Source organism: Aspergillus stella-maris (assembly GCF_047715825.1).
Source record: "Aspergillus stella-maris strain CBS 113639 unplaced genomic scaffold BDV14scaffold_8, whole genome shotgun sequence".
Taxonomy (NCBI): domain Eukaryota; kingdom Fungi; phylum Ascomycota; class Eurotiomycetes; order Eurotiales; family Aspergillaceae; genus Aspergillus; species Aspergillus stella-maris.
Window position 1 is genome coordinate 329,940 of NW_027396802.1, and position 26,837 is coordinate 356,776.

A 26,837-nucleotide genomic window follows, 5' to 3' on the forward strand; every position below is an offset into this window, starting at 1 on the left:
GGTATCCCTGCACATCGGGGGTGGCTGGAGGCCCCTCACCTCGTTTTCGCGTTGCTCGCAAACCTCGCGAATTTGTCCTCAGCCCCCAATGGTGTTTTTCGATAGTGACATACGGCATGATGGAGATGGAATCTGAATATATAGAGCGGCGCAAGTCGACTAACTCAATATCGTCCACGACCAAGTCTCTCTTCGTACGTACCTTGATACGAAAAGACACCACCGAGCGGTACGAGCCAGAAGATGCCAAAGGCCCACTCGGCTTGACTACTTTGCACAACCCAGGAGACAAACCGGTTGTCGAACTAATCTTTGTACATGGACTCAATGGTGGGTCTCAGAGTACATGGACAAAAAATGATGACTCGTCTCTATACTGGCCGAAGGAATGGCTTCCCAAAGACAAGGCTTTCCAGGATGTTCGAATTCATACATTTGGATATGCGTCAGGCCTCTCTCAGGAATCGTTTCTCGATATTCCAGACTTTGCCCGATCTCTGCTCTATTCTGTCCATGACTCGCCGTTGATATCGAAAGAGGGAAGGGTATGTACAGACAATTACCTCTCGATGAGCTCTCTTTTGGCGCATGTTGCTAACTTCAGTAATGGAACAGGTGCCTTTGATCTTCGTCGGGCATAGCATGGGAGGGCTCGTCGTCAAGAAGGCTTACATCCTCGGCCACGATATACCCGAAATGAGACCCCTGGTCAGCAGCGTCTGTGCCATTTTCTTCCTCGCGACTCCACACCAAGGCGCTAACATTGCACAAACTCTCAGTCGGATTGTGCAAATAGCTTCTGGTACGCGAGCCTTTGTACAGGACCTCTTCCCGGGCTCACCAGCTCTGGAGTCTATCAACGAAGAATTTCCTCGGCACTGCAGCAACCTTCAACTCTTCTCCTTTTTCGAAAATAAGCCGATGAACTACGTGATCGGGAAAGGACTGATTGTGGAAAAAAAGTGCGCTGTTATGAACTATGTCAATGAAAGGAGGGCGTACCTTAATGCGAACCATCGAGATGTGGCACGCTTCTCGTCTCCGAGTGACTCTTCTTATATTGCTGTGCGAAACGCATTGGCAACCTACATAGACAACAAGCGAGATGTCCAGGAATCTGAGAATCGATCAATGGAAATCGACCAGTTGACAGCTCTCAGCAAATTCCTGGGCATTTCCGACGCTCCAGAGAATGATTGCATATCCCAGGATTCCGTACGCTTTGAAGGATCTTGCGACTGGTTTTTGCATAAATCTTCTGTTCAGCAATGGTACGATAGCTCTTGCTCCAAACTTCTTTGGATCCGTGGCCAGCCAGGGGCAGGGAAATCTGTTCTGGCAAGCTATCTCATCAATTACCTACGCAAGCTCAAACGGGACTGCAGCTTTTTCTTTTTCAGCAATGAAGACAAATCAAAGACCACTATAAACTCATTGCTAAGGTCCTTGGCGTGGCAGATGGCATTGATGCATGATGAGATCTTGCAAGTCATTCTCGGTATTGCGGCAACATTGCAGGATACCAGTATCGGCAAAGCGGACCACGGCCCTCTTTGGCAGAGACTGTATCTCCGTGGTATCCTTAAGGTCCGTTTGATGAAACAGCAGTACCTGATCATTGATGCGCTGGATGAGTGTAAAGCGGGTGCTGAGCTCATGTCGATCTTAACAAAAGTTCAGGAGCACTGGCCGCTGTCTATCCTGGTGACCTCGAGGACTCCAGTAATCACATATATGAACGTCTCGAACCCAGCGATTGAAGTTGAATCCGTAACCATCGAAGAGACAGACACGAAAAATGATATCTTTCTTTTGCTGCAGGCTAACATTGACTCGTTGCCGTCGCCCAGCGCAGAGGGACGACAAACCATGGCAGATGAAATCCTCCAGGCCTCCAATGGGTGTTTTCTATGGGTTGACCTGGTTCTAAAAGAGCTCCGGCAGGTCAATACGTCCACTGAGATTCGGAAAGTGCTAGCAAGCAATTCGAAAAGCATGGACGGGCTGTATAGTAAAATTCTCACCGACATGGCGGACGCTCGGTTTGGGAAGGACTTGGGCAAGGCATTTCTCATTTGGGCAGTTTGTTCCTTCCGGCCGCTATCAACGAGGGAGATTCATCAGGCAATTGAACTTGACATCAAGGATACCATTGATGATGTTGAGCGGTCACTAAGCACGTGCTGCCGAAACATCGTGTATGTGGACAACTGCAAGGAAGTCCGGTTGATTCATTTGACAGCGCGAGAGTTCCTCTTGCGCCAAGATATCGTCCCAGAATTCACCATTGACAAGTCCTCTGCACACAAGCGATTGACCCTCGCGTGTCTCCGGTATCTCTCAAGCAGTGAAATGAAAGCACCCCGATCAAGAAGAGTAAGTCTCGCAGAGGACGGCGGGACTTCAAAAAAGAAGCAGCCGTTTGCGGATTATGCATGCAAATTCATATTCCAGCACCTGCCGCACGTCAAATCCACAGATGATGAAGTTCTAGCTGCGCTGACCAAGTTTCTGTTGTCGTCAAATGTCCTCAGCTGGATTGAATACCTTGCCAGCCATGCAGATCTGCAGCTCGTCTTCTACGCCGGAAAAGCCATCGACAATTTTCTGGCCCGGAAGTCGAAGCACACGCCTCCGTTCGGCCTACGTAGAGAGCTTGTCCTCTTGCAGAAGTTGGGTAATGATTTGATTCACCTGGTGACTAGGTTCAGCAAGCAATTGCTGCACTATCCTTCGTCAATCTACAACCTCGTGCCCCCGCTCTGTCCGCGCGGTTCGACCCTCCGGCAACTGTTCGGCTCGACGCAGAGAGGATTGTCGGTCTATGGCTTATCGTCTCATAATTGGGATGACTGTCTCTCTACGTTGATATATCCCAAGCTAGCTAAGCCGGTTAGCGTGGTGACCTCTTCCAAGTACTTCGCCATTGGCATGTCAACCGGATCTATTATTGTCTATGACAGTATCACCTGCGAGGAATCTCAGGTCATTGAAAATAAAGAACCAGTATGGGGCTTGTCGTTTGGAGAGACGGGAAAGTATCTCGCCTCGTTTGGCGTCAAGACAATTCGTGTTTGGGACATCGGTTCATGGGCCGAGTGGTGCACGCTGCCTATTTCGTCCATGTGCATGACTGCTACCTTTATAGAGGAGGATCGGTTGCTGCTTGCCGCCTTGAAGAATAACCAGCTTGCTGAATGGGATATCAGCAGTGGGGGCACCGCACGGGGCACAACGAACTGGACTCGTGATTTCGACGAGTCGTACGTGCAATCCAGACAACCCACTCGCGCAGCATTTTTTCGGGATCAGAACCTATTGGCAGTTGTTTATCGAGGTGAAGATATTCTGCTCTGGGATTTTGAACTCGATCGTGTTCACGACATCTATGGAAAGGAACACGGCTCGCGGCTCATTACCTCGGAGAAAGAATCCGACGGCAGCACAACGGTTTGGGCTCTAGCGTTTAGTTCTGCTCTCGCTGATGCAGGCTTACTCGTTGCTTCCTACTCTGATGGTGATCTGGTTATATACGATACATCCTCTGGTGGCGTGCGAGAGATCCTAAACGGGGTAAACGCCCAGACATTGGCGTGCTCGTTTGACGGCCGCACATTAGCAACAGCGGACTCGCAAGGGACAATCTCGCTGTTCGACCTGGAGACTTTCAGACTACTCTATCGGCTGCATTTTGATGGGACCCCTATCGGACCACGCGCACTCGCCTTTACTATCGACGATAGTCGGCTCATTGATGTCCGTGGCAACCAATGCCGAATTTGGGACCCAATCGTGCTGCTGAGGCGGGATATCGACGAGGTCAATAGCGACACTGTATCCGTTTCAACAAATCCGCAAGAGATTGACTACGAGACGGCCGAAACTACAAGCATCACATCAATCTTCACCGTCCAGGCAGCCTCGGTCGTCTTCTACGGGAAAGAGGACGGCTCCGTGCACGTATCTGACATTACCTCTGAGTCTCAGGGCGCACAGCAGCTGTTCGTGCAGACTCCCGGAGTGCCAGTAACGATCATATACTTCGATACTGATGTAGGCCTTCTCACCTGTGGAGACTCAGCCAGTCGAGTCGTCAGTCGAAAGCTTAGGAGAAGGCAACGGTCGCGATGGGAGGTTCACGACCCTGTCTTTGATATGCGAGTCGGGAGAACCATCAAGCAATTACTTACCCGCGGCAAGCATTCAAAGCTTCTCATAGCTACAGATTCCTACGATGCACTGTGGAGCCTGAGTGAGCATGACCTCCAGAAGCAGGAACCACCTACGATAACCTGTCGTATCAGCCGCGGTCTTGAAGACAAACGATATTGGATACACAATATTGTGACTCCTGATCATTTACTGCTGATAATGGATTCAGAGGCGAAAATTTACAGCTGGGGTTCTCTAGATTGCCTCGGCTCTGTCACATTGAATAACCCCATTCATCAGCCCTTACCCGTCAACGCAGTAATTCCATTCCACCATCAACGCGTCTTCGCAACCACTACAAGAAACCAGTCAAGCAGCCAGTCTTCAGAGTCCATGATTCAGGTTTGGGATCTCGAGGACTTCACCCCAGAAACAAGGACTGCATCTCCGATATCCACCTTTGACACATCCTCATCAGCAGTTGACGTTGACGGTATTGTTGGCGTACGCGCTGAACAACTAATCTACCTAGACACAAGTCATTGGGTCTGTTCCATTGATATCTCCAAAACAGACGAGCCTGCAGTGCGACACTTCTTCATCCCAAGTGACTGGATGAGTTCCACAGGCCAATTACTCCTGGGAGTGGGGCGAGAAGGAGAGATCATCTTTGTGAAAACATCAGAGCTTGCTATTGTCAAGCAGGGACTGGATATGGCTTATCATACTAGATAAATGAACAAGTATCTTGTGTTTGTCTGGACAATGCCCCCTAGCTAGCATAGGAGTCCGTATTCAATTCGCCCTCTCAACAAAGATCACCTAACTCTTGAGGCCATTGCATTCGGTACCGTGCCGACTATCTGCCTTCTCGTTCTTCGAATGTTTGTCGCTGTCACTGAGAAGTTCATGCAGCTTCTCAGAACAAACCCTCTCGCACAGCGTCAACATATCTTGAAAGACCCTATCTCAGACCCTTGAGTTAGACATAAATGTCACGCCGCCGGATCGGCAATAGGCTTGAGCCTGTAATGGGCATTGACAACGTGATGAACAAACGGAGAAGCGAAATGTTCTTACTGAGTCCTCTGCGTCGAACCCGGCACAAACATTGCGTTGCATACGTTAAACGGCAACGAGTAGAGCAAATTCCTGTTATCCCAGTCTTCCACTTAGTGGCAGACAATAACTGATTAGCAACTGTTCAAATCGAGGCTTCTCTGTTCTCTTCACAGCCAATACAGGGAGAGAGCAAGCTGGAATCATCCTTACCAGGCTCAGAAGGCGGAATCAACGCCTTATAAGCATCCATGTAACTTCTTTCGCTAAGTCCATGTCGGGCCGCTCTCCAATTCCCTACATCATACTCATTATGTGCGTAAAACGACGCAACATCAAAGAAGACTGCGCGGCCGTCGCTTCCCATGGCGGTGTTCATGTCCCAGCAGTCGCCATGGACAAGGCATGGTTTCAGAGTTCGTCCATGAGACTGTAGTGGCTGAAGGAGCGCGGGAACGACGGTGGAGAGGACGATGTTTCCGAGTTGAGTGAAGGACGGAGAGGTAAAGACTGTGCAGGCGGTAGAAAGGATCCGAGACAGGTGTGCAGTGAAGAGCTCACTCCAGGAGTCTGTCCAGAAGGCTACGGATTGAATGTTGCGCGTGTGGCAGGTTGGGGTGTGGAATCCGAATTTGCCGGTTGGTGAGCGCGAGGTTTGGTGCAGGGTTGCGAGGGCCTTTGCGAGGGGGTGCGGGTCTGCGGGCTTTTACATTAAGGTGAATATAAGTTAGCGAGTGTGTAGTAGTGTTTGTGAGGTAAAAATCGTTTGGAACGGGAGTCGAGAACTTACCTGCTTCTTGATCTGCAAGAATTCCACCAGAAGAAACGCGTACTCTGTGTTGTTCTCCATGTATCGTCCCCACGCATAGGGCTTTGGAACATGGTCACAGAAAGATGAGATATCCTTCAGAGACTCATACTCCCCGCGGCATGTAAGCATCCCTAATTCACCTTCCATTACCTAGCGTTGAGACACATAAGTAAGCGAAACATTCTCGCCTACGGATATTCTATCCGGCTCGCTTCTGTCCTGCGTCGTTACTTTACCTTCAGGAAGTATTTCACAATCAGACCGGATGAAAGCTGCACGGTTACCAGGAGGGTTCGCCCAAAATGTGAGACACCGTGACGGGTGACATCGAGGATTCTGCTACCGGGGTTTGGGAGTCCTGTAAGGGGTCAGTCACACTCTCCGTAAAGAATAAGATGGTAAGAATTTACAGACGCTGGGAGACACTACTGAGTAGCGGGTCTTGGATTTGATCAATCAATGCCATTGTAATGGAGCTTAATAGTGGAAGGTACTGGAAGAGAATTACAGCCGGAATATCAGAGAGGCAATCATTGCTTGAGGGGAGTGGGGTAATAGAATAGGCAGATATGTACAAGGTTGACTTGGTGTATTCCCCGCTTCCAAGACCTTTTTTGTTCAAGATCAAACATTGAAGACATTGTCCTATCCTCCCCACCAGATAGAATCATAATGGCTAGTCCAGAGAAACTTCATGTCCAAAATGACTTGACAGTGTCCCAACAAATACCATACACAACCTTCAGTCAAAACCAGAAATACTACTTCACATACCTAATGGGCTATCTCACCCTAGCATCTTCACTGACAGCCACAATATACTTCCCTCTCATCAACCTCCTCAGCTATCAATACAACGTCTCAACCCAACTCATCAACCTCACCATCACGGTATACGTGATTTTCCAGGCCGTCTCGCCAGCGATCTGGGGGCCCCTCTCAGACACCTTCGGTCGTCGCCCTGTCTTCCTAATGACATTCAGCATCTACTCAGCAGCGGCTCTTGGTCTCGCGTTAAATGAGTCCAATTACGCCGCTCTCGCGGTCCTACGAGGCCTGCAGAGCATGGGAGGGTCAGCGGTCATGAGCCTAGCATATGCTGTTGCGGCGGATATCTCGCCTCGCTCAGAACGGGGTAGGATTCTAGGACCCATGCTTGCATCCACTAATCTGGGACCCTGTGTTGGGCCGGTTGTCGGGGGCGGCGCGATACTGGCTTCGGGGAATCCGTTGTGGTGCTTTTGGGCATTGCTGATATTTGGCGGGTCGTCGCTTTTGCTTATCGGCTGGACGTTGCCCGAGACTGCGAGGGTGATAGTTGGTAACGGGGCTGTCCCTGCGCGAAATCTCTGGAGGACGTGGTGGGATATTCTGTATAAGAGGAGGAGTTACCAGATTTCAGATGAGGCGGTAATGGAAGGAGACCACAATAACATCAACGTCGGAAAATCAGGCAAAGGCAAATGGACCATCCCAAACCCCTTTTCCTCTGTGAGAATCATCTTCTACCAGGACACATTCCTAACCCTATGGACGGCTGCATTCCCCTACGCAGTTTGGTACTGCATCCAAACTTCCATCCCCTCGATATTCGGGAAAGACATCTACGGCTACAATGATCTAATCGTGGGCCTTTGCTACCTTCCGGGCGGATTCGGCGTCATCCTCGGTGGTCTCATTGCCGGCCGTCTCATGGACTGGAACTACAAGCACACAGCCCTACAACACGGTCTCGCACCCAGCACAACTACAAGTACATCCGCGGCTGCAGGTACAAATGCATGTACAAACGCAGAGGGAGAGCCCAGTGTCTTCTTTCCCTATGAAATCGCGCGGTCCCGGGGTTCATACACCATCCTCACTGTCTCCACTTTCATCCTAATTGGCTACGGCTGGGCCGTCGAGCACCACGCACACCCAAGCATCCCTCTGATATTGCAAACCCTAACTGGCGCAAAATGCACAGTCATCTTGCAAATGTTCAGCGCGCTGCTCGTGGACATCTTCCCTGAACGTCCCGGTACCGCAGCGGCGGCGAATAACATCACGCGGTGTGTGCTCTCAGCTGCGGTGATTGCGGCCCTGCAACCCCTGTCTGAGGCGGTTGGGCGCGCGTGGCTATTCACGATGCTTGCGCTTGTTGATGGCGGAGTGGGATTGGTTGTTGTTTGGGTGTTGAGAAGGTGGGGAGGTGCTTGGAGGGACAGAAGAGAGAGGGGGGGTTAAGGGGTCGGTTATCGTTCTGGGATTCATCTGTACTCAAATGGCTAAAGAGCTGGTGTGCGTGCAAGTCGAGTCTTATTACTCACCCTCTGGCCTAGCTCCATGCCCTCTTTTTTGGCCTGATCATTTCTTACAAATCTGGCAGTGGCAATACTTCGGCGCACCATCTGCCGCGTCGGTCTACGGTCCATCCGACGCTAGATTGAGCACGGTTGTTGTCGCTAGTAGTGACCACAGTACCACAATGCCACGAAGCAGAGCTGCGAGGTGTATTTAAACCAAAACTAAAGTTATCTGCATTACCAAACCCCTTTTATTTATACTAATTTAGAGAGGATTCTCTCCGCCTTGTTAATAGTGTCACGACCCACTTATCTTCTTCCCCCTTCTTACCCTCTTGTTACCCTCTTGTTACCCACTTAGCACCCACTTTTTTACTCAAGTAAAAAATCATCTAAATCATTCGCACTCACCCTGTAAGCTAGTGGCAACTATACTGTAAACTCGAAAAACGAACGCTTGATTAGGAACAGCATGTTATGTATCTTCTGACAGCTCCCTATAGTATACAATGAGACTGACCAGTTAGACCCATCGCTGTGCTTTAGGAACATATTTGCGAAGTTGCGGTTTTCAAAGGGATTGCATGCATCGTGCTGTATGAATGGACAAGATCCTTTGTATCTATATAGCACCTACCCAGCTGAGGGCACGGCCTGATATAGGAGACAGGAAGGTACGATGAGTCAATCGCTCCTTCCTCAACTCTAACAAGCAAGATGATCTAAATGGCAGGTGCGATGGGTGGGTTGCTCCTTCCTCCAGTAGGCCGGCCATGGGTCGTGCCTTCCTTTTTTGTTTCCCTTGTTAGTGCTTGGTTCAGGCAGGTGCGATGGGTGGCCTGCTCCTTCCTGGCTGATTGAAGGGTACTTTAGTACTTCTTGAGACGATGGACAAGTACTCGATTTTAAATTGGTAGTATGTACAAGAACTGAACAGTATAATCCAGCAAAGCAATTACTCGCCCAACAGGGGTAAACAGTCAAGCATGTTCTGGAACGTATCTTGGCGCGCTGCGCTGTGGCATGTTTCTTTTCCCTTTCCTTTTTCTTCTTTGGTGTGTGTTGAGTCTGGAGGACTGACAGACGTTGATGAGAGGGAACTCTCTTGGGTGTTGAGTTTGTCGGGTTGGGCTGACGAGTCGTTATTGCTTTTGTCACTGGTCGTTGTGGCAGCATTAATCGTAGGCACAGTCGCCGGAATATACCCCTCCAACTCCCTCTCCCCAAAATAAACCCAAAAGTAATCCTCTGTCCAGCGTGGGCTCGATGGATCCACGCTCGTCTCACCATCAGCCGAAAGTGAGAGAGCCGTGTTCGTATCTAGCTGTTCTCGCGTAGTAGCAGCAGGAGCACTAGGAGCAGTAGGAGCCGTCAAAGCCTTCCTCAACGAACCAGACGAAAGCGTCGAAGACTGCGACAATGTCCTTGCCCGCCCTCTTGTATAAAGCGGGCCCTTGGCAGTTGGAGCGGCATAAATCACGTCTTCACCTGGCGCGCGCCGCAAAGACATGAACTCGTCCACGTACTTGAGTAATCGAACATACTCGGTGAACTTCAGCTGGAAGAGGTTCGGGTAGCAGTAGAGTTCGTCGGCGTTGAGGTCTGCGAAGAAGGGGGGCTTCAGGACGAGGTCGTCGCTTGTATTGGTGTTACCACTGCTGATTATACTTTTGCTGGTCGAGTCGCTAAGGGCTTTCATGTCTGGAGGCTGTCGGAGCAGGGATCTAGATGATTTTGGTCGGCACAGTTCTAATGCTTTCCAGGAGACGGCGATGATGAGACGGATGTAGTACTGGCTGCGGAGGAAGCGAGAGAGTTCTGTGAAGAAGAGGAGCATGACTTCGTGGAGTTGCTTGTCTTCGGGTGTTGTGGAGAGTTGGGTCTGGATGCTGAGGAGGATTTGGGGGAGGAGGGTGTATGCCACGCTGGGGTGGTCAGTATGCTTTCTGCTTCAAGTATGTGGAAGAGGACGTACGCGCTTATAGGCAGTTTATCAGCAACTCCATGCTGGATGAGCTGCTTTACATTGTCCGCTGTCGAGCGGATCGCAGTAGCAAGTTCAGCGCGACAAGACTCGATCCGGTACATGTCAGAGTCATCCGTCAAGTGCGCGTTATAGCCGATCATCAGGCAAATGCGGTTACAGAGGGCGATGCGAGCAGACCTAATTCATCTGTTAATATCGTCTTGATCTGGTAATCGTGAAGGGAAGCATACTGGAAGTAGATAGCGCAGAGATTCGTATAGAGCGTCATGGACGGATGAATATAGTACTCTTTCCCATCTGGATTCGCCACCCAGGTGAGCTCCCAATCCAGCAAGGCAAACTTTGTCCCCTCAAGTCTATTCAGCTGCGCCCGACGATCCGCTAGACTAAACGGCATACTCTGCGTCGTTGGGTAAACGAGCATAATCACATCCGTGACTGCGACAACAAGGTGGCATAGACTAGCGAGGACACGACATAGCGCAACTTTTGCCTCTGGCGGATAAACCTCTGAATTGAGACATTCCTCTTCCAGATCTTGGAATGACAATCCCGACTGATGGTGGTCGAAGTCGTCTGGGGTTATCTGGATCGGGCGACGCATGCCAAGGGAGATGATGCGGTCTCTGATCATGCAGCACCACCAGAGGCGTTTGAGGTCGGATGTGTTTCGTCCAATTCCTAGGCCTGTTGGTCCTTCTGGAAGCTGTCCGTAGAGATGTGCTCGTTCTTTTTTGGCATATCGAATTGCGATGCGTAGCCAGCGAGAGTTGGAGGAGCGTTCGGCGTCGGTGGTGTAGTAAGTTAGGAGGAGGCAGGCTTGTGAGATGACCAGACGGTCTTTTTCAATGCCGCTTTCATAGAGACGCTGACGAATTAGCTTATTCAATTAATTATGGCAAAGGTAATACCTTGGCTCGTCGGTAGAGGTCCTCTCGTGCGGTGATGAGCGAGTCATATCCACACTCTTTGGCGGCCTCGATGGGAACAAACTGCGTCATCAGCATACGTCCAATTCCATACTCAATACCTAACAACTCACCGAACTAGCAGCAAAAAGCATCGCCTGAAAAAGCAACGTCGAGATCTTGCCAGCACTCGCATCAACACTGCGATACTTTCTCCAAAACACCGTCTCATCAACAACAGGAAGACAAGGATGCACGTATAAAAAGTAATGCTTTGTAAAAACATCCAGGACCTGAATCGGCACTCTCAGCGCCATCTGCGACTTGACAAAGGTCAAGTTTGGCTTGGGGTGTAGCTCTGTTGAGCCGGTGCTTGGTGTTGGTGTTGGGTAGGCCGTTGTCTGGATATCTCGCTCCTTCACAATCGCCCGCAGCATCTGCTTCTCCTTGTCCCGCTTTCCTGAATGCAGTGTGCATGATCGGCCGTCTAGGCGACAATTTGTGCAGGGGAATCCGGTGATGGAACCGTCGCAGCGGACTTTGCGGGAGTGGCAACGGGCACAGGCGCGGGCGGCGCGTCTTGAGCGAGCATTGGGTTCTTTTTTTGGAGGGGACGACATTGTGGTGGTTGATGGTGTGAGAGGTGAAACCAAGAGATAGAAACAAGGGGAGGGAGGCCAGACTCCAAGAGTAGACTAGGAATTGCGGGGAAAGCTAAAGGATCGAAGGATTGAAGCCAAAGCAAGTCCGGGGACTCCGCATGAAGCCACATTAATATTTTATAGAAGTAGTCTACGGAACAGAGAACGGAACAGCCAGTTCTTTGTTAACAACGGAGATAACAGTAATCAGCCAGATGATCTCACTCGACAACAGGGTCAACCCTAGAATTGGGACATTGAATACGTAGATCATGGACGTAGTTAATCAGACAGTCTGACTCTTTACTGTTCAGAGTAACAGCCACAGCCCCACCGTCCCACTCTTAACGGCAATCCAGACGTGCACTGCATTATCCAATTTATGCGGAACCGGCGTTCCATCTCCGCCCTCCGCTTGTCCGTGTTGGGAACTAATCAAAGAACAGATGCACCTTCTTATAAGTTGGACTCACCACCAATACAATCACTTCATCTACTCATCACGGTCACTTATTAAGTTCTTTGTCCTCGTATCTGCGGGGTCAGCACAGCCTTGTATGACGGCGGCTATGTTGAAAGTCCATGGTTTAAAAAGTCAAATGCTCGTGTTCTTTATGGTCTGGTTCATGGAACAATCAGCATTGATCTTCATTCTGTATACATACTCCACGTCGATCTATAACCCCTAGTTACTCAGTATACAGAGTACTCTGTACACAATGATCTACACATCCTCCCTCTTCCCCTTCGGCTCGTCCATCCCCTCCCTCTCCATCCCGCAGTTCATGACAACATACAACCCCGACGCTGTCCCCGCAAACAAAGTAGTCCACATAGACACCTTTTCTCCGGAACCACTAACGTACAGTTCTCTCCGCAAGAAAGCCGCCCAGGCTGCATGGGGACTCAGACATAAACTTGGTGTTGGGCTTGGTGATACTGTCCTTGCTATTGTTACTAATTCTGTAAGCCTTGCCTACTAACCATGTGCGATGGGATGGAACGGGGCAGGCTGAGCTGACTGCATCCAATGGTTAAAGAACGACTTCGTCCTCCTAGCCCACGCAACATGGTGGACAGGCGCGGTCTTCGCACCGCTAAACACCTCCTCTACACAAAAAGATATAGAACATGTCCTGGGCCTAGTCAAACCAACACACATCGCAACAATAACGTCCAAACTAGACGAGGTCCAAAGCGCAGCTGCCACTCTTTCCATCACCCCGAAAATCTTCACAGTCCTCAGCAAGATACCCAACTCAGACATACCGCAATTTCCCACAGACATTCTCGACGAAACCTACTCACTACCTGTCTTCGACATATCCAGCACAGGAAAACACGCCCGCGACGTGCCCAGCACAATCTGCTTTTCGTCAGGGACAACAGGGAAAATCAAAGGCGTGGTGTTGTCCCACTATAACTTTGTTGCAAATTGTTTGCAGTTTCGGGCTTCGTTGCCGGATAGGGTTCATTCTGGTGTTAGGGAGGTGGTTTTTCCGCCTTGTTAGTCTGCCCTTTCTCTTCTCATCTAACCTATAGCAGACACAGAATAAAGAGGCTGATTTGGAGATTCATGATGCAGACTGCCACATCTACGGCCTCTCCACCGTCGTCGTAACAGGCATGTGGATTGGCGGGCTGTATCTCGGTCTACCATCTTTCGACCTCGAGACGTTCTGTGCCAGGTCGGCGGAGATCATGGCGACGGATATGCATCTTGTTCCCCCCGTGGCACTGGTATTGGTGACACAGGGTCTTGCGGAGAAATATGACCTAAAGAGTCTGGAGAGGATTGTTGTTGCGGCTGCGCCGTTGAAGGTATGTTTCCACTTCCCTATTCTTTCGCGCTGAGAATAAGTTGCGCTTTCTGGGAAGATTGTGGCTGAGACTAAGACTGGTCTAGGAGAAATTGCAGCGCGAACTGAAAGCACGTTTTCCGGGGGTGGGAATTTGTCAAGGTTCGTTCTATACCTACCTACCTCCCTCCCTACCTACCTACCTATACATACTTCCACCCCTCCACACTATCCAGATACTAACAAGGAACCAAAGGCTACGGCCTAACAGAATGCTCCCCCGGCGTAACGCACCAAGTCCACGACAACGATTCCTCCTGCGGCACAGTGGGGAAACTCATTGCTGGAACGTGAGTCTTCCACCCTACACAATGGACCTGAAGCAACTATTTATGTGACAGTAACTAACCCGGACACGATGGCTGAAATAGAGAAGCACGCCTCGTCTCCCCGCTTACACTAACCGACGTCCCACCAGGCCAAGAAGGTGAATTGTGGATTAGGGGGCCGCAGGTTATGATGTACTCACCCCTCCATCATTCTCCATGACCCTGAATAACCAACCAACCCAACCCAACCCAACCAACCGCTAATACGATTTCGTGAGCAGGGGCTACATCAACGATCCCATCTCAACAAAAAATACCTTCGTCGACGGGTGGCTTCGCACAGGCGACATCCTCCGCGTCGACGAAAGGGGGGACTTTTGGGTTACGGATCGGTTGAAAGAAGTACGTACCTATCCTACCTATCCATTCCTCTCCACTCCCTCTATCTCCTTTTTACTGATACTAGTAACACTACTCGATGACGAACGCTAATCTGGTGGTGACTAGATGATAAAATACAAAGGCTTTCAAATCGCGCCCTCAGAGCTAGACGATCTCATCCTGCAGCATCCGCTCGTTACAGATGCCGCGGTTTGTGCGTTTTATTCAGAGGCTCAGGCGACGGAGGTTCCGATGGCTTATGTTAGTCTTGTACGTGATAAAGCTGATTTGTCACAATCCGAGATACAAGAGGTTATTGATGAGATTAGGACTTGGGTTGATGGGCAGGTTGCTGGATATAAAAGGCTACGGGGTGGTGTGTTTCACTTGCAGGACCTGCCGAAGACGCCGACGGGGAAGATTCTTAGGAGGTTATTGCCTGTACCTACACCTACAGTAGTGACTGCTGGTAAGAGTGAGGAAGGGAGAGTTGGAAAGTTGTAGGTTGATTTGGAAAAGGTGGTATTAGCAGTAGATCACAAAGGTACGAACATCAACATGAATATCATGAGAACTAAGCGAGTCACAGCCCCAGGGCTGCTAGCTCGGAGAAAGGTAAATGTATGACAGCATCAACGCCAATGTATATGCCGCTAAACTCGACAACACCGTTGTCTAGATCAATCAAATAGAAGTAAATGTGGTAGATGTTCAACAGCCGTGCATAAGATCATTTGTTGGCCAGTCGTATCCAGCATCGGTCCTGCGAAAATTAGCAAATAGTCTCCGTCAGAAAAGACTGCACTCACCAAGTAGTCTTGTTCACGTTCTGATACGCATGAGGATGATCCTTAATATACTCGGTCGTCTCATAGCCGGGTGGATCACAAGTGACGCTGACCTCGTCTGGGTCCTGATAGATGCGGATATAGTCGAAGCGCATATAAGCGGGAAGGTGTTTCACAATTGCATCGTCAATCGGTGCGAAACTCCACGCCATACCCAAGTTCATGACAATCGACATCGGTTCCATCGGAATCACTCGCTGGCCTACGTTGCCGTTGGGCCCAATTGAACGCGCGTCAAGCGTCCACGTCTTTTCTTGACCGACAAACCAAGTGACATCTCCTTTGGCACCGGGTTTGTATTCAAAAGCGTACGTCTGGTACTCTTTTCCATTGTACCAGTCATTGTTAAGATTCGTCAATCCGGACATTGCCTGTTGGTAAACTCCTCCTCTGTAGTTGTTGATCAGGGTGACATCCTGGTCATATACAGCAGTATAGTCTACACAATTAGTCAAGCCAGGCGTTTCAGGGTTAAAGACTCACCATAGTCCGGCATATACCAAATATCAAACGGCGCCATCTGCAAACTCTGAGACACGGATCCTACTATCCTCGCAGAATCTTCATTCAGAGGTGCAACACTGGCCTCAATCACGTCGATTTCGGGAGCGCTGCGAGCCTTGCCGGGGCTGGGGTGATCTGTGCCAGAGCACGTACATCCCGGCAACCGCATTCCTGGTAGCCAGCTAAGACCGTCCGGTGAGCTCTGGTTAGGGGTGATTCCCGCGTCGCATTCATCGTAGTAGCTGTATGGCCACATGCCCTCTGTGGTAGCAGCATATCCAGGTCGCCCTAGGTTGCCCATCGCCCAGAAACCAGGCCAGAACCCGGAGACCTCGCCATCTCCTGGTAAAGATATACTTGCTTCCAATCGGCCACCACTAAAGCATAGTTTATTCCAGCTCTGCACCATTCCAGATCTGTATTTGAGTTCGTGGTTGGGAAAAGAGTCGAATCGGAGCTCAAGCACCCCGTCTCGCGTAGTTACAGCGTCGGGATCATACCACTGCTCGAGTCAGTCGTGCTCTATGTCGGGCGTGGGTAACCTACCTCAAGGTCTTGTGTCACACCATACCAGAGATCCACAGCCTGGTAATAAGGGTCATCTCCATCGTAAAACGTGCGGCCGGGTGTGTTGAACTCGTCGGAAAACTATGTACTCAGCATATTGTTTGTAGTAGTGTAAGAGCAACTCACCACAAGCTTCCATTCTTTGCCATCGGCAGCCTTCTTGGTATGCGCTGACTCTGGTGTATCCGGATCAATCAAGCCCTTGCGCAAGTTGGACAATATAGGGCGGTCCCCAACATCAAGACACAATGTATCACCCGGCGCGCAACGATGTGGCTTGTCCCTGTGAAAACCTCCCACCGCGGTGCTGCTCAATTAGCGAGATCCAACATATTCTCAAAAGTAGGCAGCTTACACAACAGGATATCCAATGAATAGCACCAAAAAGCCAATAGTAAGTATAATCAATCCGCCCACATTGATCAATCCTCTTCTGTTCCAAATGTCGCACTCTCGTTCCCTGTCACTAGGGTCCGGATTATGCAAGTAATCGTCTTTCTCCACGTCCTCCGGAAATAGAAGAAGCCCATCCGTCGGCATAATATTGTACTTCGCAGTGACTGTTTGAGTGTTCACGTCATCTTCATCCTTTTCTGTTCGAGAAGACGGTCGCGACTGAGAATAACTCTTCGAGGTGTAGCTACCACCCTCCGAGGTCCAACTTGTTCGCCGCGACGAGAGAAAAGAGGGATTCGGTGAGATATTATCTTTTCTGCGATGAGGAATTGGGGGTATTAAGTATTCTGTTGAGCCTCGGTCATCGTACGAAGTGTATACCGTTTGTACTGTTCTTCCTGAGTGAGTCCTGGCGAATCCTGGGGTTAAAGGGCGTCCATGTTCCGGTGGAATCGGGGACAGAGTTTCATGCTCGTCAGAGAAAACATCCTCCGGCCCAGAGGTGATGCTGATATGGGGTGTTTTCCGGCCATACTGCTCGGGAACGGGACCTGACATGTTGCCGGCCCTATTTCAGTCGAGCCGCACCCTGAATATAGCGTTTTGTATGGATAGTTCAATGCCTTGCCTTCTTCAACCCTGTAACAATCCCATCAATGTGCTTTCTATACCAATGTTTTCGTATTACTGCAGTAATGACAGACGTTGTCGCTAGTCAAAAGCTGAGGCTCAATCTCGTTCGTCAAGGTTGGACACGTGGATGTAACGAATGGACGAAGCAGCTTTCGGAATGCCACTTCAAGAACGTGCAAGCACAAGCTTAGCAGGATGTCGCCTAAAGCTTAGAGCGCTAGATGCTACCGCAAATGCCCTCGTCAACGACGTGATGGTAAGTCGAGATGATGCGACCCGATAAACCGACTGAAAGGACGCGAAAAGAACCTAGCATGCTAGGAGAAATAAACAGAAAGAGGGACAAGAATGAAGCGAAAGACAGAGGTCGAGAATGAATGAGCGAGGAAGTGAATGAAGGCGAGCGACGGGGGTGAGCGAAGGGATGGCGGAGGGCGGATAGAGGGGAAAAGAGTGGCAGGGCGAGACCACGACTGATTGTTTTGACACTGAGCAGATAGTCAACTCAGGCATCTGGAACAGCTTGCCCTCGTGGTATTTACTAGCAGGTTAGTGTTGTAGGAGTACGTACTCCTGTCGATGCGCGAGTGTTTATCCCCTTCCTAACCAAGGCGAACCCAGGCCGAGGAATGCTTGGGGCGCATCTCTCCCTGGGCTACTGCATTCTAGAGCTAGCCAGTGGTCTTTTCTAGGTGCATAGAAGGCTTCCAGATAAACGTAAAGCTGTGGCGCTGCAGGTGCGCTCTTGAAGCTCAAGAGGCTCCTGGGTTCATGCATGACTGGCCAGCCTCCCCGTTTGACTGCAGTAAGGCGAACTTCAAATGGATTCGCGATAACACAAGCTACATCTTGGTCATTGGCAATGGCAGTGTCGAGGTGGACGAGGAATCTCGTTGTCATAATCAACCAACAAAGGAATGTGTGAACAACGTGACAGCCTGGATTCTTCGTCGCCCGTTGTGGAAGGAACACCATAGTCCACTCCACGAGGAAAGTGCGATCCAAGGAAGGAAGGAGCGACAGACACCTGCATATCCGATCGCTCCTTCTATATTCGAGTCCTTCAATTTTACTGCTGCTCCTGACATCATTATAGAAAAGAGATTCGTTCATATTAAACCCACTAGTATCACATCACAGCCTTAACTCTCAATAGCCTTCGCCCTCAACCCAACAAGCAACCCTTCCCCATCCAACGCAACAACCCAATACTCAACTCTCGAGCTCCCGGTCTCCACGCGATAAACCTTCACGTCAACACTTCCCTCGTCGCCTCCAGAGCCCTGTACCGCCGCAGCCCGAACAGCCTTCAACACAGACTCATACTGGTCCTTGGGGTCGAATGAGGATGGCGAGATCGTTTCGATCGAGGAAGAGAGATCTTTTTGGGGACTGATGAGTTTGGAGAAAGATGCTGTTCAGACAAGAAATACCAGTTAGCCAGTTTGCTTGGGACATTGACATAGATGCGCTGGGGTAGGGTAAGTTGAACACGTACAAGCATCAGGCCAGTTCCCCTTCCCTGCGCCCTCCCACTTCAGCGCAACAGGCTCGAATGGCTCGTCTGCGTCGGAGATGTAGAATGCGTCGATGGACTTTAGCGGGGTAGGGACCTTGACGTTGCTGTCGACGGTTTCTGTGCGGGCGCCGCTGGAGGATTGTGTTGATTGCTGATTGCGGCCGGCATCGAGTTCTGAGTTTGCTTTGTCCAGGAAGGACATGTAGGCGTCGTCTGAGGACATGGCGCGGGTGGTGGTGATTGTTTTTGAGAGGGGTGCGCTGATGCGAGTAGATTTGGACGGGTAGGTCGAGTTGTAGAGGTTTTGTCTCGTAGATTGTAGTGATTTCGTTTGGAGTAGTGCTTGAGTGGATAGGATATTCGGATGATATGATGTAGATGAGAGCTGTCGGGGTGTTGGTAGCTTTAAATGCGATGAAGCGAAAGGACGGGGAAGGTGATCAATGACGCAATGGGCCTTGCGGACGGCCTGCCACCTGCGCATAGTGGAACTTGGATAGTAGAAAGTCGAATGAGCGAGAAAGAGTAGGTTCCAGGGGAAGATAAGAATGGTTAACACTTGCTAGCAATGTAAAAGAGAGATTTCCTCAGTCAGTGGTGCTCTGAGCTCTCATTCGAAATCTGCAGGATTTTCAACACTCCGCCTGGAGATTTTGCAGGTCTAGGCTTCATGATAGCGACACTACTAGTAGTAGCATACTACGTTGATGCATGATTCGAGGTTTATAGCGATATAACCGAGAAGTACGGATAACTCATTATTTTCCATCTACAACATAAGAAAATGGTGTTGAAGTATTCGCTTTTTTTATTGAGACGCGTAAAAATCTGTACTACACCAAGCCGTAATCTCCGTAAACACCTTAAGCAGAAGTAACGAGGTCCTTCTTGAGGGTACCCATGAAAGCACGCTTCTCCTCGGGGGTCTGGAAAGCACCGTGTCCGAACTTGGATGAGGTGTCGATCCACTTGAGGTCGATCTTCTCGGTGGCCCTTCGGCTGGTCTGGGGGTACAGGGTCTTGCGGAGAGTCATGACACGCTTCTTAACACCAGGGATGGAACCCTTGACCATGACGAAGTCGTTCTTGACCTCACCGTAGCGGACGAAACCACCAAGGCTGTATTTTCATTAGCTCATGTGTTGAGAACCTTAGGGAAACAAGGGAACATACGGAGTGATCTGCTTCTTGGAGACATCGAACTCGGTAGAGGCGTTGGCCTCGTCGGAGCCCTTGCCGATGCGGAAGACCTTGTGGTTGCAAGAGGTACGGTGGTGGTAACCCATCTGACCGGCACGGGCAACGGTCCACTGGACGTGGCTAGGGTGCCAAGCACCGATACAAGCAACCTTACGGAGACCCTTGTGAGTCTTGCGAGGAAGCTTCTTAGTACCCCAACGGCTGGTGACACCCTGGAAACCGTGACCCTTGGTGACGGCAATGACATCGATCATCTCATCCTGCTCGAAGATGGAAGAGATCTCGATGGGCTTCTCGAAGAGGTTGCGGGCGAAGTCAACCTTGTCGGCAACGGCACCACCGTTGACCTGGATCTCCATGAGGTGGGCCTTCTTCTGCTTGAGGGGAGTCTGGCGGATCTGGGTGTGGGCGAGGACACGGACGACGGTGCAGTACTTCTTGATGCGCTCGAGGTCGCGGGTGATGGCAGCGCCGCTCTCCTCGGAGTGCTTCTTGGCGTACTTGGTGAAAGCCTTCTTCTTGCTCTTGTACCAGTTCTTGTAGAAGCGACGCTTGAGCTCGTCGCTCAGGTGCTCAGCCCAGACGGTGGCGAGCGAGCGGAGACCACGGGGAGTCTCGATGTAACCGACAACACCAACGGCAATGAGCTAGAAATCGGTTAGTTTGTCAAACAAAAAAAAAAATTTCGCGCTAGCAGAACATACAGGAGGAGTCTCAATGACGGTGGCAGCCTCAACAACCTCCTTCTTGTGCATCTTGGCACCAGGACGGTCAAGGTCACGGACAACAGTGGTCATACCGGCCTTGTAACCCATGGAGGCCGTCAGGTGGACGGGCTTCTTGGGGTCATCCTTGGGGAAGCTGTCGCAAAAAAATTTTAGTGATTGTCCCTCCAATTTCCGATCGCAAATTGTTCAATCCAAAACTGACCTCTTAACACGACCACGGTGTCTGGCGGCACGCTTGCGAGGCAAGTAGGCAAGGGAGCCTGTAACACTCTCAGTCAGTATACCATCCCATACACGCACAAAACCCGTATCTCGAAGATCGTGGACGAAAAGGTAGACGAACCGTGCCGAGGCGCTTCGTACTTCCGGTGACTCCTATTGAGACGAAAATAAATCAGTGGTTGTCCATTGAGCAGTCGTTTTCGTTGAATCCAGCATCAGGATACTCACATCTTGACCCTGTTGTCGTTAGTTGTCGGACTGGTGATGGAGAGTGTCTATCTCCAGGTTTGGCCCGCAAGTCCAATTTGATTTTCGAGTGTGGCCCGTCTAAGCGAGAAGTCTTGGCGGGTTTGCCCTGTTGGGGCTCCTTTGCGCCTCAGGCACTAACACACGTGCCCACTGCCCACCAATCTTTGAGTGCCACAGCCAAGCAATTTCTAAGAACACACCTAACTATGGCTAAAATTTGGCTAATGCAGTCACTGAAAGGAGCGCTTAGGGGTAACTTATGTGGATATGGCTCGGCTAAGATACATCTTCTCATCTGAACTCCCAAGCTGCAACTTACGCCTTGTACTTGCGCTTTCGTTAAGACTTTGTTAGAGCCAGCTGGAATCAGGCCTTTGTTGACTGAGGTTACTGATGTTAATTTCTGGTGGACATTTTCCACCCAGAAGCTAAAGACGACTGGCATGGTATTGCTAGTCAATAGGTACGGTTTAAGCGAAAGGTTTTGTTATCAAATTATCAGGTAAAGTGTGAATTCAAGAAGAGTAGCTACAAATATTCACGGACGTTGCTTGAATACCGGACACTAGACATAACCGCCCATATAGTCCCAATCGTAGACTACAGCCTGAGGGCTAACCTAAGGGCTAAAAAAAACAGCAGGTATAGATGCCAACAAAAAACACAGGGATAAACAGAGGGTGATCGAAGAGTGAAAAGAAATTAGTCAAGTGTAAGCGAAGGTACAAGTGGTTCATAACAAGGGCATCATTCAAGTCTTAAATTGTGACATTGTGGAAAGAGAAAACGTCAACACAGCCGAGTATATATGGGTGACGTTGAAATTCTAAGCAGTAGACTCTTTGACGACGGGGGCACCATTGCTGTTTCCGTTGGTGCTGCCTGTTCCGCTGCCACCAGGGCTGCCCTTGGCAGCTGCCTTCTTGTCGTCGTCACCGTCGTCATCATAGTCCTCGTCAACTTCCATTTTGCGTGCAGCAGGCTCGTGAGCGGGCGTCTGTTCAGCTCGAGCGTGCTCCTCCTTGATGGGGATTTGGCCTTGGACTGGAGGAGTAGGAGGCACAGCAGAAGGTCCGTTGGACGGCGCAGGAGCAGTTTCAGACATTGGAGGAAGGCTGGAACCAGAAGGGTGCGGCGGCATGTGCTGGATTGAAGGGAGTGTCTGGGGGTGGTGGGCGGCTTCGGATGGGTGGTAGCTTTCGTTGATACGACGCTGTTCCTCGCGACGGGCCTCGGAGGAGTCGCGGCGCGGCATCCCACCAGGTGAAGACATACGGTTTGGGGATGGGACACGGCGGCCAATTTGCTCTTCAAGTCTAGATCGGTTCTCCTCGCTCGCAATCTTCTTGACTGGGCCAGGCTCACCCTCCCATTCCCGTCCGCGCTTCATAGCCGAGGTAGGACGATCTTCACGATCGCGTGCAGCGGCCTCAGCCGCAGACATGGCAGAAGCCGGCGCAGGAGCACCGCCCGCAATACCAGTGCTGTTCGCGCTTTGGGCTGAAACACTAGGTCCGTGGTGATAATTTTGGTGAGGGTAGGTCGATCCCGGAGAAGAGGGTCGCTCGTCGCGAATCTCGCGGAGCGGTCTAAGTTCAGATGGTGGTGTGAACGGACGGTGATAAGGTGGTAGAGGACCAACAGAAGAAGGTGCGCCATTAGGAGGCACGGGGCCAGCTGGCGCGGCACCAATAGGCAGGCCACCGCGCGTCGCAGAAGCAAATCCAGCACCGCTAGGAGCACGATCATGAGATGGTGGAGGATTGGTAAGCTGCGGAAGAGCATTAGCCGGGGGATAAGGCGCCGGGCCTGCAAGACCAGGTCTCGGTGACCGCACACCGGCGGGAGGACGGACGGCTTCGGGCAGTCCTCTGCCAGGATCCTGGCGAGGGCTAGGTTGCTGGAAGGCGCTAGGTCGGGGTCCATCGCGGGGATCGTATCCATTGGCTCCCGCAGCCTGGGCTTGAGACTGAAGGACATCATTGATGCCGCGGTTCCAGTCAGAGACCTGTCGAGGAGGCGCAGGAGGCTGCGGTGGTGGGCCTCCCATCGGAGCCGGAGCTCCCCACTGAGGTGCAGGGGGAGCACCAACACCAGGAGCCTGGTAGGCTTGAGGATGGACGTCCTGGGGTTGCGGTGCGGGACCGTTGGTCTGACCAGATCCAGACAGCTGGCTCTGAAGAAGCGACAGACGAGCCTTGATGTGGACATTGTTAGGATCCAGTTCAGCGGCGCGACCGTACGCATCCAGAGCATCGGAAATCTGGTTGTTGCAAGACTCGTACAGAGTTCCCAGGTCATACCACACCTCCGAGATGTAGGGGTTCAAACGGATGGCGCGCGAGTACGCATCCAACGCATCACGGTACTGGTTGATCTGATAGTAAAGAACACCAATCGAGCACCAGAATGTTGGGTTGCGACCGTCGCGATAGACTGCCTGTTGATAGGCCTCGTATGCCTTCGGATACTTGGCTTGCGACATGTAACAGCGACCGAGGAGGTACCAGCTCTGGGCATCCGTGTTGTCTGCGCTGACTGATTTCTCAAGGAATTCAATAGCTTTGTCCTGGCTCTGGAAGCTAGGGCTCTGTTGGTGGTACAACCATCCAAGCTGTTGCAAGACTTTGGCGTGGTTGGGGTCACGCTCGAGCACGCGTCGGTAAGCTTGCTGCGCAGCTTCGAACTATGAAATTGTTAGTAAATACGACTTGCTTGACTGATGTCATCAACTTACATCTTTTTGTTGTTCGTGAACGTGGCCGACCTGGAACCAGATATCTTCCTCAGTCAGAGGTTTCGGCGGGTCGTGAACAATATATTTGAAGCACTGAAAAAGTCAGTATTCAACCACGATGAATCAAGGTTTATACACTTACGTCCAAACTCTGGTTGAACTTCTGCTGCTGCTTATATATGATTCCCAGCCGGAAATAGATCTCATTAGCTTTTTCAAAGTCGGGCGCCATTCGCATCACTTGTGAGAAAGCTTCTTCCGCGTGGTCGAGAGATCCATAGCGATCGTATAGAATACCGATTCCATACCATAATTTAGGTTCCTTTATGTTATCAGACTTTGCACTTGGTTGCGGCTGGAAATCACGAACCTTGGGATCGCGCAAGTGATAAAGCGCTTGCTGGTAGGAAGTGTAGGCCTCCTGCAGGCTGTCCATCATAAGGTGGCAGTGTCCTGTGGCTTATTAGCTACACTACGCGTGAATAATTGTGTCGAAACGTACCCATGCTTCCCCATGTTTCTCCACTAGCGGGATCCAGCTTCAGAATGTTCTGTAGGTATTCAATTGCCTTAGGAAATTGATCTCTCGCTCGTAAAATGCAAGATATCGCGTTCATAGCCGGTATGGACCATTGGTTGTGTCTTAATGCTTGTTCGTACGCGTTCATGGCACCGTCCAGGTCTCCCATGATTTCAGTCAAGTTTCCTAAAGAGAAATAGTCAGCAGCGAATTCAAAGACGATCATTACATCGTCACTGGAAAAACTATGCCGTACCGATTTGTAGCCAAACCTGCTCATTCAGAGCAGCGATCTTTTGGGCGGTGCTGGGTGGAGGCTTCTGCGCCGGCGACTGCAGAGGCAGATGACCATTTACTGGATGGGCCGCGAGGTGTCCATGGTGAGGAGTAACCCCTCCAGTGGGCGAAGGCTGAGTATGAGCCATAGCGCAATTGTTGGGTTGAAATTAAATCGCAAAGCGGCCGGTCTCGGACGAAGGCGATTAGCTTTGCGACACAATGATGCAACCAATCCCCGTGTCACTCGAGTGTCGCACAGCCCCGGTATAGTTGGTTGCGCAAGATGGTGACCCAATGACCTTGTTGATCAATCGCAGAGTTCTTTCGGAACAGATATCCCAACTGTCGGCCGGCAAGCACGTAAGGAGGCAGGCGGTCGAATAGATTCAAGGACGTGTCCGTTCAGCTCGTTCTTGGCAGACAAGTAGCAAGAGTATACAAGGGTATAAAAACACAGGTAAGAAAGAGAAAAGAAGAAGAAGAATGAGCTTAAAGATGACAAGGCGAAACGTGAAGCGACCAAGGCAGAGACAGTAGTTGGAACTTGGCAAGCTGGATGGATAGAGGCCAACTTGCGAGGGAAAGGTTTGTATAGAAGGGATAGTAGAATAAAGAATTGAAGCAAGAAGGTCAGGAGGGAGGATGAGGAATATACAGCAAAGCTGGAAAGGGCAGAAGACAAGATGATCCAAAAGGAGCAGAGAAGAGGCGTCAAAAGGAAGAAAGGAAGAGAAGAGAGAGAGAGAGAGGAAGCGGGAAGAGGACGAGAGAAGTCGAGGGGCTTTGCTCGCAACTGGCACAGGCGCCGAGACGCCAGTGGTTGCGCAGCTGTCTGAATCGAATTGATGTCTTAGAGATCAGGCACCAAGCCGTGTGAGGCAGATTAACGCAGAAAAGCTCGTCCGATGCCACGGCCGCTACTCTGACGTCCAGGAACAGCCTAGTCGGTGGGGCCGTCAGCCTTTGCGGGTAGCGCAATTCTCCGGATGAGTAAGAGACTAGGAGACATAGTTACTACTCTGTAGCTCTACACAGAAGATGGCTACTCTTGTTATTATCATAGGGATAGATATTTGACAATAATAATTATGTTAGTCTTCACCAGTGTATATAAGATGTTATATCAATGTTAATGCATGGCCACCCGTGAAGTTAGCCTTCGCGTGGATGAATTCTTACGAGGCGATCCTTCATTCCTATTGCGGAAGGACAACTTTCGGTTTCCAGCTCGGGGAGAGACCATGATCTGGGACTTGCGACTCTGGGACTCGGAGTCGAGCGGCTAACTGGCCAAGTGTGTCATGTTGGCAAGCGGGGCTCTCAAAGAAGACGTACGTTATATGGTCCACCATACGAGCATGGACTTGGGTGACTAACCGAACAAAGTTTAGAAATTAGGGGACAGAATTTAGAAAAAGTAAAATGCAGCAAAATTAAAAATAAAACATTCCGGGGGGCATTATCGAGATCAGTAGTGCAGGCGCTAGTGCCCCAAGATAACATGCCAGCCTCCAGGGATATTTCATCTGTGAGACGGCAACATAAGATGGAGCGAGCTTGCCAGAAGATGCAGATAATATTAATTATTGATTAGCGTACAATATAAGTATGGTATGAGTTACTAGCAAAGTAGAGCTACAGTATACACAGGTGAAAGACCGTCTTCAGTCAAGCGCCGGAACAGAGACAGAGCCATCCAGGGATGCTGGGCCAGCACGAACCCCCAGCTGTGACTCGCCGAGTGGCTGCATGTGGGTGAGCAAGCCCAGACCCCACCGGCCCACTCTTTCCCCGTGCCATCATTATTTAGGCAATAATGAATTATTTAATTAAGTAACAAGACTAACGGATGGTGCGCCGCCAATAATTCCAGACGCTGACGGTGGACCTGCCCAACATCCCTGACGCTGACGGTGTGCGACAGCAACTCCGGAGAATCGTCATGGCAGCCATGCCCATAAGCTCAGCCAGCTAACAAGCGTGAGGACGAGTAAGCTCCCGGCAATGTAGGATTCGGGCATGAGGCGTCCTCCACTTTCACTTTATCCGCTCATACATGCCGCGGATTTGCTAGATTGCTGCC

The 26,837-nt window shown here is 50.6% G+C and overlaps 9 protein-coding genes across 9 annotated transcripts; 3 read left to right on the forward strand and 6 right to left on the reverse strand.

Annotated features, from left to right (window-relative positions):
- Positions 1-119: 119 nt before the first annotated feature.
- On the forward strand, positions 120-4,887 carry BDV14DRAFT_196880 (uncharacterized protein; the record flags this gene model as incomplete). The annotated part of the gene is made up of 2 exons (XM_073772538.1): positions 120-545; positions 616-4,887. 2 exons carry the CDS (start codon positions 120-122, stop codon positions 4,885-4,887), a joined length of 4,698 nt encoding a protein of 1,565 aa, XP_073631541.1.
- Positions 4,888-5,057: 170 nt separating this feature from the next.
- On the reverse strand, positions 5,058-6,548 carry BDV14DRAFT_144246 (Fructosamine kinase-domain-containing protein). Its single transcript, XM_073766406.1, has 5 exons — positions 6,437-6,548; positions 6,259-6,380; positions 6,002-6,172; positions 5,425-5,914; positions 5,058-5,323 (listed from the first exon to the last, which is right to left on the reverse strand). Exons 1-5 carry the CDS (start codon positions 6,486-6,488, stop codon positions 5,229-5,231), a joined length of 930 nt encoding a protein of 309 aa, XP_073631542.1. The 5' UTR covers positions 6,489-6,548; the 3' UTR covers positions 5,058-5,228.
- Positions 6,549-6,694: 146 nt separating this feature from the next.
- BDV14DRAFT_211693 (major facilitator superfamily domain-containing protein) lies at positions 6,695-8,394 on the forward strand (the record flags this gene model as incomplete). The annotated part of the gene is made up of 1 exon (XM_073776144.1): positions 6,695-8,394. One exon carries the CDS (start codon positions 6,695-6,697, stop codon positions 8,246-8,248), a length of 1,554 nt encoding a protein of 517 aa, XP_073631543.1. The 3' UTR covers positions 8,249-8,394.
- Positions 8,395-9,262: 868 nt separating this feature from the next.
- Positions 9,263-11,822, reverse strand: BDV14DRAFT_211695 (Zn(II)2Cys6 transcription factor; the record flags this gene model as incomplete). The annotated part of the gene is made up of 5 exons (XM_073776145.1): positions 9,263-10,232; positions 10,283-10,471; positions 10,525-11,162; positions 11,206-11,286; positions 11,337-11,822. 5 exons carry the CDS (start codon positions 11,820-11,822, stop codon positions 9,263-9,265), a joined length of 2,364 nt encoding a protein of 787 aa, XP_073631544.1.
- A 740-nt stretch (positions 11,823-12,562) lies between these two features.
- On the forward strand, positions 12,563-14,856 carry BDV14DRAFT_196884 (uncharacterized protein; the record flags this gene model as incomplete). The annotated part of the gene is made up of 8 exons (XM_073772539.1): positions 12,563-12,808; positions 12,884-13,336; positions 13,389-13,664; positions 13,750-13,804; positions 13,899-13,992; positions 14,074-14,163; positions 14,253-14,373; positions 14,479-14,856. 8 exons carry the CDS (start codon positions 12,563-12,565, stop codon positions 14,854-14,856), a joined length of 1,713 nt encoding a protein of 570 aa, XP_073631545.1.
- A 20-nt stretch (positions 14,857-14,876) lies between these two features.
- BDV14DRAFT_211698 (SKN1/KRE6 family beta-glucan synthesis-associated protein) lies at positions 14,877-17,225 on the reverse strand (the record flags this gene model as incomplete). The annotated part of the gene is made up of 6 exons (XM_073776146.1): positions 14,877-15,115; positions 15,162-15,639; positions 15,684-16,206; positions 16,251-16,352; positions 16,398-16,578; positions 16,627-17,225. 6 exons carry the CDS (start codon positions 17,223-17,225, stop codon positions 15,064-15,066), a joined length of 1,935 nt encoding a protein of 644 aa, XP_073631546.1. The 3' UTR covers positions 14,877-15,063.
- A 1,217-nt stretch (positions 17,226-18,442) lies between these two features.
- Positions 18,443-19,042, reverse strand: BDV14DRAFT_196886 (uncharacterized protein; the record flags this gene model as incomplete). Its single annotated transcript, XM_073772540.1, has 2 exons — positions 18,443-18,714; positions 18,799-19,042. The coding sequence occupies 2 exons, from the start codon at positions 19,040-19,042 to the stop codon at positions 18,443-18,445; spliced, it is 516 nt and encodes a 171-aa protein (XP_073631547.1).
- A 640-nt stretch (positions 19,043-19,682) lies between these two features.
- Positions 19,683-21,663, reverse strand: rpL3 (60S ribosomal protein uL3; the record flags this gene model as incomplete). The annotated part of the gene is made up of 6 exons (XM_073772541.1): positions 19,683-19,938; positions 19,993-20,666; positions 20,724-20,880; positions 20,950-21,122; positions 21,198-21,206; positions 21,538-21,663. The coding sequence occupies 6 exons, from the start codon at positions 21,661-21,663 to the stop codon at positions 19,683-19,685; spliced, it is 1,395 nt and encodes a 464-aa protein (XP_073631548.1).
- Positions 21,664-21,853: 190 nt separating this feature from the next.
- cyc8 (putative transcriptional corepressor Cyc8) lies at positions 21,854-24,980 on the reverse strand. Its single transcript, XM_073766407.1, has 6 exons — positions 24,732-24,980; positions 24,458-24,661; positions 24,326-24,408; positions 24,098-24,277; positions 23,956-24,048; positions 21,854-23,904 (listed from the first exon to the last, which is right to left on the reverse strand). The coding sequence occupies exons 1-6, from the start codon at positions 24,898-24,900 to the stop codon at positions 22,045-22,047; spliced, it is 2,589 nt and encodes an 862-aa protein (XP_073631549.1). The 5' UTR covers positions 24,901-24,980; the 3' UTR covers positions 21,854-22,044.
- Between the last annotated feature and the right edge of the window lie 1,857 nt (positions 24,981-26,837).

Bases quoted from the DNA above. Each gene is read 5' to 3' on its own strand.
- BDV14DRAFT_144246 (XM_073766406.1), bottom strand. From the start codon at position 6,488: ATGGCATTGATTGATCAAATCCAAGACCCGCTACTCAGTAGTGTCTCC. The intron at 6,381-6,436 runs GTCTGTAAATTC...GACCCCTTACAG, and splicing joins ACTCAGTAGTGTCTCCCAGC to GACTCCCAAACCCCGGTAGC. The intron at 5,324-5,424 runs GTAAGGATGATT...TCTGCCACTAAG, and splicing joins GATTCCGCCTTCTGAGCCTG to TGGAAGACTGGGATAACAGG.
- cyc8 (XM_073766407.1), bottom strand. From the start codon at position 24,900: ATGGCTCATACTCAGCCTTCGCCCACTGGAGGGGTTACTCCTCACCAT. The intron at 24,662-24,731 runs GTACGGCATAGT...ATTTCTCTTTAG, and splicing joins GCAGGTTTGGCTACAAATCG to GAAACTTGACTGAAATCATG. The intron at 24,409-24,457 runs GTACGTTTCGAC...AATAAGCCACAG, and splicing joins AGAAACATGGGGAAGCATGG to GACACTGCCACCTTATGATG.